Source organism: Athene cunicularia, assembly GCF_003259725.1.
Source record: "Athene cunicularia isolate RWA chromosome 4 unlocalized genomic scaffold, athCun1 chr4_part3, whole genome shotgun sequence".
Taxonomy (NCBI): Eukaryota; Metazoa; Chordata; class Aves; order Strigiformes; family Strigidae; genus Athene; species Athene cunicularia.
Window position 1 is genome coordinate 140098 of NW_020799100.1, and position 8499 is coordinate 148596.

An 8499-nucleotide genomic window follows, 5' to 3' on the forward strand; every position below is an offset into this window, starting at 1 on the left:
ATGGAGATTAAGCAGCCGTCTAGCTTGCCTGGTCTCTCAGAGGATCTGTCCGTGATGGGGTTGCTGCGGATTAAAGAAGAGCAGCTGTTCAATTGCTACAATGAGAGTGAACCAGTGACAGTATCACACCAGTCAAGACTCCCTGGTTCCCATCCATAAGCTGGATCAGTAATTGTAGAGTCAAGGAGTGATCAGCAAGACACTCACCCTTTAATTTAAAGTCCCATATAGCCAGTGCAAAAATCTAACAGAGAGCAGAGGCTAACACTGGACTATCATGGCCTGAATGAAGCCATGCCAAGGCTGACTGCTGCCACACCAGACATGTTAGAACTCCAGTATGAACTGGAGGCAAGGGCAGCCAAGAAGTATGCTACAACAGGTATTGCTAAGACATTTTTCTTTGGCAGCAGTGCTCAGGCCACAGTTTGCTTTCACATGGAGAGGCATCCTGTACACTTAGAACTGGCTGCCCCGGGGTGGAAACACAGCCCTATTATTTGTCACTGACTGGGACAACTGCACTGGAAGTCCTGACCACCTGTAGTGCACTGATGACATCACTATGTGGGACAACCTGCCCCCAGGGAGTTTCCACAGTATGTGCCTACACAGGCTCAATTAACCCTTCAGTCCTAGGTCCTAGCAACTTTATTCATGTTTGTTTTGAGCAGTGCCTCACCTGGATGTGGTTCTAGGACTCAGGGCCTGACTTGACTCTGCCAGGTTGTGGTGCCTCCTCAAAGGCCAGGACAGGGCTTTCCCAAAAACCCTGTTTGCCCCTGAACTGCTGTCTTCTGCCCTGCAGCACACTGGGGTGCTGATGGGGAGTGTGGCTGAAAGAGACTGTGTGCTCGTGCCAAAAACTTGATGCTACCTCCCCACCTGCTTGTTTTTTATAAGAATGGTTTGTTCTATTTGAGCCTTGCTGATCCTTTCAATTCCTTGGGATTGAAATAATTTATTTGAAATTCTTTTAGAAAACTTCTTACTGTAGTATTGCTCTCCTCAAGCCACTTCCACCTGTAAAAACCTTTTGCAGTGTCTTACATTGAGGTTTTGGTGGTGGCTGAAGTCTATTTTGGTTTTAAGTCAACCCTTTTCCTTAGGGATGTAAATGAAAGAGGTGTGGTTTTCTACATTAAAGCTTCCTACTGGGTTTCTGAACAATTTCTGTTTGGCCAAGCTCTGGGAGGAGGATTTTGACACTTTTTCTTTCTGTGAATGAAAGCTCTGCTCCTAGTTGGGTTTCCTGATGGGATGTGGCTCCTTCTCAAGCTGTGGCTCATCCTGTTCTGCAGAACAGGGTCCTGCCTGATCACCACCGAAGGGAGAGAGAGGACTGACTGCCAAACAGAGCACAGGTAAACTCTCCAGTCAGGGCACATTTACTGAGTGGGGTGGGGGGTGGTGCCCTGTGAGGCAGGAGGCCATGGACTGCCCTGCACTGGTCAGTCAGCTCAGCAGAGGCCAGAGGCACAAGAAGCTCTGTCTGCTGAAGAGCTGGAGAGCACTCACACCATTCCACTGCACACACAGGCTGCAGCCACCTGTACCAGAACCCTGGTACCAGCTCAGCTCTGCTGGCTGGGGAGCCGGGCTGTGGATCAGCACAGAGTAATTAGTAACTCGTTCTTCTGTCCCTGGGATTACAAACACCAATTGCCCAAACACCACCATTCTAGTCATGCTCCGACTCTGCTCCAAGCAGAGTTCACCCCTACTTGCAGGCTGCATCCAGGGGCAAACACAGGATTTCAGCTTCATCCTGGAGTTCAGACCACAGATGGCAGCACAGGGACGGGAGCCCATGAAATATTGGGGGGCTGAAAAGACAAACTTGCTGCTTGGGGATTGGATAGGGGGTGGTTGTGCTCAAAACCAAACCTTCTTTTTACTGTGGGCTGTAGAAGCCTGTGGGCTTGTAACCTCAAGCAGGAATGGCCCCTAGCCTCCCTAGAGGTGGCAATCCAGAGATCCTGGGTGGGATCTTGAGAGAAGTAAAACGAGTAACAGAGTCACAGGCCAGGACAGCTCACTTTGGCTTTATCAGGGATGTGCCCAGCAGGATGCCGTGGGAGACTACACCAAGGCCAGTGCTGCTGGGTCATCTCCAAGGAGCTCTCATCAGGCCTGGGGGCAGTAAGGCATCACACCCACCCCCAAGAGAGATCAATGTAAGGAACACTTCAACTAGAAAACAATAACAGAACAAAAGACACCCCAAAAACTAATTCAGGAAAAATACTATTCACAGAACTTTTAAGAAGAAAAAAAAAAAAAAGTAGTAGTGAGTGTTTTACTTCAGAGTTCTACTGTTTGGGGTTTTGCTATTAACAATGCAGAAAGATCGAAAAAGTGGCTGGCTAAGGGGCTTCCAGGTCTGACAGCTACCCACAGCTGTTGATCAGTATTGGCTACTCACAGGAAAGTGAGGATCTCAGCTATGTTACTTTAATTCTCCCAAAGCAACATGAGTTGTCAGGAATGTCCCAACCTGTACTGCTGTAATGCAGGCAGCTCATTTTCATCTGCTTGAGCATGTAAGGATTTAGCTTAGAACCAAGGAGCTGAAACAGCAGTTTTATCTGTGCTGTTGGTTCCTTTGCTCACATAAGACAGGCTTCACATAACAGAATGCAGATGATGTACATGATGGGGGATACTCTGAAATGCAACAGCAAGAACATGTAAAGGATTAGTTCAACAGGTATTTGTTCCATTTCAACCAAATGAAATTTCTGCAGTTAATTTTAGCATGTAAGAATGACAGGCTTGCATGTCTATCACTTCTCAGCATCTTAACTTTTTACCTCTGGGAAGGAACCATACTCCTCCCTAGCAGAAACAATCCATTTTGTAGAGAATCTCAGTGCTGGGCACACAACAGCATTACATGAAGTAAAAGAATACAGACTGTGTCCAAAAAATGCAGGCACTGGAACTTTGTAGCATTCATTTCATTTCTACTCCAAACAGCTCTGGCTTTGGAATTCTTTATTTGGTTTGAAATATGCTGAACACAGATCCTATGTCCAAGTTCTTCCAGGTCTCTTCACAAGTTTCCCTCCCACCTCTTACCTGCCTGGGTGGATACTAGTAATTCAGAACATTACTAGATATAAGATCACGGTCAAATAAAGCTACTAAAAGGCAGTAGAAGTTGACAGCATTGGATATGACTGCAGGAACACACTCTTCCACTCTAACCCTCCTGTTCTAGGCTCCTGGAACACATGTAAAGCAGTAAGACTTCTGACGAAATATAGAGAAGGGAGAACATGTTCCCTAGGTGCATGCCCTCCAGAACTGAAGTGTCTTCAGATGCTGTCCAACCCCACCACAGGGCTAGAGCTGCACTGCATCGTGCGGTGCCTGGAGAGGTACTGCTGCTTTCCATCCGGCCGGGGCAGACAAAGCCCTTATCCTGCAGAAGGGCTCTTTGCTGCATGGGGCAAGAAAAGAGGCACAGCTCGTATCTTCACTGTAAGGCAATGGAGGGCCACCCTTCAGCCACGAGTAGGTCTTGAGGTTTTTTCATGTCTCTTTTCTGAAGGGTCTGCATTTCCTCCTTCACTCTAAAGCAGCTAGTTCCTCCAGGAGCTGCTCTTTCTCATGCTGCAGCTCCTGCACCCGCTGTTTGTTCTGCTCTAGTCTGTCCTCCAGCCACTGAAGGAGTGGCCCGCTGATGGCAGACATCTGGCTGCAGAGGTTCTTTGTGAACACTGGAAAAGCAAGAATAATACATTGTGCCAGTGCAAACACACAAAAGACTCAGTGTGCTACAACAAACTCAAAGCCAAAAGCATTAGGCAGCAAAGGAAACCCTCCAACATCCTGGCCAAGGCAACCAGACATCCCCATAGCAACATCAGAATCAGCTGCTTGCTAAACACAGAAAGAAGGTATTTCAATCTGACATTTAGACACCCAGGGGAGGTTTGACAGGCCTACAAAGGAAATCTGGAAATCTGCATATAAGTAATCATTTATGCTAATGAATTTCTAAATTTAGAAGCCAAGCCTGCCTCATTTATTGAGCAGGTGAGAATGGACAATGGGGCATTTATTCTGGATTAGGATTTACCCTATCTCGCTGGCAAAAGCACAGATGTCATCTGGATGTAATGTACACAAAGTGCCAGAAGATGCACGGACATGTATAGATCAGCCAGACACTACTTTAGGACTCACCAAATCCAAAATTCCCTTGCCGTTCTAACAGAAAAAAAAAAAAACCAAACAAACCCAAAGTCTACTGTAATTTTAAACAATTGTACAAAGGTCAAAGGATACAACAGCATTCATAAACCCCAGGATTAAGTTATTTTACAGCCCTTGATGTTTTCCTTTAAAGTGTTTAGTTACAATTCTGTTCCTCCACTAGACTTTACGTAACAAGATAGTCTCGGGAAATTCTCTGGTAACATTATACAGTGTTTGTGACTGGAAATTAACTGTATGAAACAGAAAAAGACAAAAGTTTGTGCTTTTACAGTTATTTACAAGTGCCTTTTATGGCAAAAGGAAGACTGTTACACAGTTGTGGTCTACTGTTCGTTCCCTCAAGTAGGAGACAAACCAACCCCTGCTCAAGACTCTACTGTTTTGACTCTGGGAGCAGCATCCTGGACTCTCACATGCAGAAAAGGAATCCTTACCTGAGCCATTATGAATCTTGGTTATGGAGTCTAGGTGGGTGAGGCTAAGAGAATGAACAGAATGCAGGTTAGTGACAAGATAGCAGGGAATTGCAAATTAGGCAAACCCAGGCTATAGAACCAGCTACCTACAAGTCACTGACACTGCAGGTACATCTAAAGTTCTTCACTTGTTGAAGCCCTTTAAGTTCCTAAGGATAACAAGAGTTTACAGCATAAACATCAGTGTTGAGCTCCAGAGGTAGAAAAAAAAAAACAGCTGATATTTAATCTCATTTTTCAGACTTTTCAGTACTCTTACCCTTGTTAAACACTAATTCCTGTCACACACAGACATATGGCTGAAGTGCCACCATCAGTTCACACATGCTCTAGCTTTTTTTGTTGCAGCAGAGGAGCAGTTATGCTTAGCTCTTGTGTACAAAGCTGAGAGAACTTGAATTCCTTAATGTGAAGGTATTCCATCAGTTCTCCTACAGAGGCATGTGAGCTGCTAATGTTTATTTTCTATATCTCTGCTAAGGTTATGGTACTTTAAGTCCAGCAACAGAACATATTTAGCAAAGTCAGTCTTGGAAAGGGGGACAGCCCCAGGTTACCTGTGAATTCTCCTGTAGGCATCTTGCTCTTCTTGGCAAAGGATCTTGGGCAATTCTACAGCTGATTCCAGACATACTTTCCCAATGGTTTCATGGGGGACAACATGAATAGGAATTTCAATCCTTTCATATCTAAAAGGGTATCAGATAAAATTAACTTCAAAGCAACAAAGAAAAAAAAAAAACAAAAAACAAACAAACAAGACAGTCTACAAACCTGCAATAGTTTGTCCAATGCATGGCACTGATGCAGGTTTACTTTTGGGAACACATGTCTGAGTTCACAGGCAGATAGAAACCTTTTATAGCCACACACTTGTCTTAAATATTAATGATAAAACACAAAAGCAACTAGATGGCCAGTACTGACAATATGATGCACAGCATGTGTGCAACTGGTGGGAATCTACACCAGGCAAGCTTGAAGCCTCAACCTCTACAGCTGAAAGCAAAAGGGTGGATCTTCTACACAACAGATTACAGCACAAATCCACACCCAGACTACATTGTCCTACACCAAACCTTAAGGTACTAAATTATCTAGGCTAAATTAATCGATCCTAATCTTTTGATTGAATTCAAGCAGCCTGTTTTAGCAGAGGTAAGGAGACTCCACTCAGGCATCTCTATACAATATTTGCTCCTCATGATGAACCTAGAAGCCATTTATCTGAGACAATCCAGAAAGGAGAGACAAGATTAAATATAACCTGATGCTGGACATAATATTCTTCTGCTGTACTCACTCTGAGCTCTTCTGGGCCTGAATGGACTGGAAACAGGTATACAGAATCCTGCCTGTCTAAGAGAGACAGCAGAAAATCAGATTCCAAGAGGAAAAAATAATTTAAAACCACACATTCCTTTAGGAAGCAGAATGTGCTTTCAAATAGCATTTTAACAGGTTGTAAAGGTACAGGTTTTCCACTTTGATTGGCATGCTAGAACAAGCAGATATCGACAGACCCATTAACTATTTAAAAAAATCTTAAACAATAGCTACCTGGAAAACCTAGACATGACACACCACTGGCAGCTTGTCTCACACTATAGCAGTGAAGAGGCTAGAGGCACAGAGGCACAAGAAGCTCTGTCTGCTGAAGAGCTGGAGGGCACTCGCCCATTCCAATGCACACACAGGCTGCAGCCACCTGATGAAGTCCCAGAACCCTGGTACCAGCTCAGCTCTGCTGGCTGGGGAGCCGGGCTGTGGATCAGCACAGAGTAATTAATAACTTGTTCTTCTGTCCCTGGGATTATAACCCAAATGCCAACATTCTAGCCATGCTCTGACTCTGCTCCAAGCAGAGCTCACCCCTTCTTGCAGGCTGCATCCAAGGATTTCAGCTTTGCCCTGGGCTAATGTTTCTCATGAGTACTTGGAGGGTTTACTGCCATTTTTTAAAGTTGCCTACCTTTGTGTTTTTGTCCTCAATGAAGCAGGAAAATATAAGCCCTACAAAACCTTGGTCCATCATCTGATACATAGCTTGTGTGCGGACATCTGTAGATAAATAAGAGCATGAGATCTGTACTGCCACCTTTTGAAAGGTGACTTAGAACTTGTTAACAAACATCACAAGTTTTTTTTTGAAGTCCTCACTCTAGGTGTCTAAGTTAAAAAAAAAATTATCCAATTTAAAATGTAATTAAACAGAAAATGTTAAAAATACAAGATGAGTTAATAAAACAATAAACGATCTTAGCATCACCCTGGTGCCATAGATTACTATATAACCATGATCTCCAACACGTACAAGATATTCATGCACTTCCTTCAAAAAAGTTTTGGTTTTTGCATTAACAATCACAGATGTCAAAAATCATCACAGGAGGCCTATGATTCCCACAGCTCTTTCTGTTATTCCCCAGACCCTCAGTCTAGTTTTCCTGTCTGGAACAGCAGTAGCACCAGCTGATCTGGGAGTACTGAGTCACGTGCAGTTTGAGCGCCTGGAGCATACAGACAGGACTGGGACGATACTGGAAGAGGTTCCTGAAGCCCACCCAGACAATCTTGTCCTACCAGAGGACATCTGAGAAACCAAACTTTGGTAGTTGGAATGTGCAGCTCTGAAAATCCAGTTTTCCTATAGAGCCTACACCAAGTCTGCTCTTACCAACATGCGACGGCCAGACAGTAATATGAGGATGAGAGTGATACCAGCCCACAACTCTCATAGGACGTCCCGTAATTTCAGCCAACCTGTGTGTGAGTCAAGGTGCTTTTGAAACCAACAGAGCAAATAGAAGGTTTTTTAAAAGGAAAACCAGCAGAGTTTTAAAAGAGTTTCTTATCAGTCAACCTCTAAAGGGGTGACAAGACACACAGTAGGAAGCTGATGGAAACCTCTTCCCCAGCACCAGCAGGATGCCACTGCTGCAGAAGCAAACTGGATTTTTGCATGTGGCAGTAAGCAACATGGCAGCAAGCTGTCCAAAACAGCATCCTTAAGTGTATGTGGTGAAAGGGCTCTCCAGGGCACCATGCTTCAGAACACAGACTTGTCAACCTTTTGTCTTCTACTAAGTCTCCCTGCTGAGCTACTACCCTCCCACAAAGACATATTTAATTGTGAGCAAATACAAAGAAATTATAGAAAACAGTTATAACACAATTCCACTGCAAACAGTGGAACCAATAAAGACTTCAGACAATGGCAAATGCCAGCCCAGCCCTCCAAACTGTTCTGAACAGTTGTTGGAAGAAAGCAGTTGACGACTTCAGGCCAACTTAGAACAAGTCTAAACCCGAGTACATAAAAAGAGGTCTGAAGCGAAAGTTTGCTACTGTATCTACTAAAGGATATCTCTGCTTCAGTAGAAGCAGCTGAAAGCTGCTCTGGTGAAATTTCCACACGGTCTTTCCTCTTATCAGAGCGGCGCAGGATGATCACAGAATGGATATGAACAATCCGGCTGGTATCAACCTAATGACATGGAAAGAAAAATCGATCATTTGTCTGCTAAAGAAATAACTGCCCTCAAAGACAAGGCCTGCTCCTGTACCTTCTCCAGGGAAAACGCAGCAACAGCGCACAGTCAAGCACGCGGATGGGAAGCTTTCCTGACTAAGCTTTGACTTTCACAGCAGGAGCAGAGAGGAGAGGCCTGAGGCCGAGCGGCACGGCTCTGCCCGAGAACCGCCCCACAAAGGCCTGCACAACGCTCCCTGCGCGGTGACCGAGCCCCGCTCGGAAGGCGGGAGCTCGCAGGCCGCTCTCCCGCGGCCCACCCCG

At 44.9% G+C, this 8499-nt stretch overlaps 1 protein-coding gene across 1 annotated transcript; it reads right to left on the reverse strand.

The window, feature by feature from the left end:
• Nucleotides 1-2945: 2945 nt before the first annotated feature.
• Nucleotides 2946-8186, reverse strand: BRCC3 (BRCA1/BRCA2-containing complex subunit 3). The gene is made up of 7 exons (XM_026848223.1): nt 8071-8186; nt 7381-7468; nt 6676-6764; nt 6007-6062; nt 5261-5392; nt 4662-4705; nt 2946-3725 (listed from the first exon to the last, which is right to left on the reverse strand). The coding sequence occupies exons 2-7, from the start codon at nt 7439-7441 to the stop codon at nt 3574-3576; spliced, it is 534 nt and encodes a 177-aa protein (XP_026704024.1). The 5' UTR covers nt 7442-7468; nt 8071-8186; the 3' UTR covers nt 2946-3573.
• Nucleotides 8187-8499: the final 313 nt, after the last annotated feature.

Excerpts from the sequence above, each read along its gene's own strand:
- BRCC3 (XM_026848223.1), bottom strand. The coding sequence starts at position 7,441 with ATGAGAGTTGTGGGCTGGTATCACTCTCATCCTCATATTACTGTCTGG. Across the intron at positions 6,765-7,380 it reads TGTCTGGCCGTCGCATGTTG|ATGTCCGCACACAAGCTATG; the intron begins GTAAGAGCAGAC and ends ATTTATCTACAG. Across the intron at positions 3,726-4,661 it reads CAAGATTCATAATGGCTCAG|TGTTCACAAAGAACCTCTGC; the intron begins GTAAGGATTCCT and ends TTGCTTTTCCAG.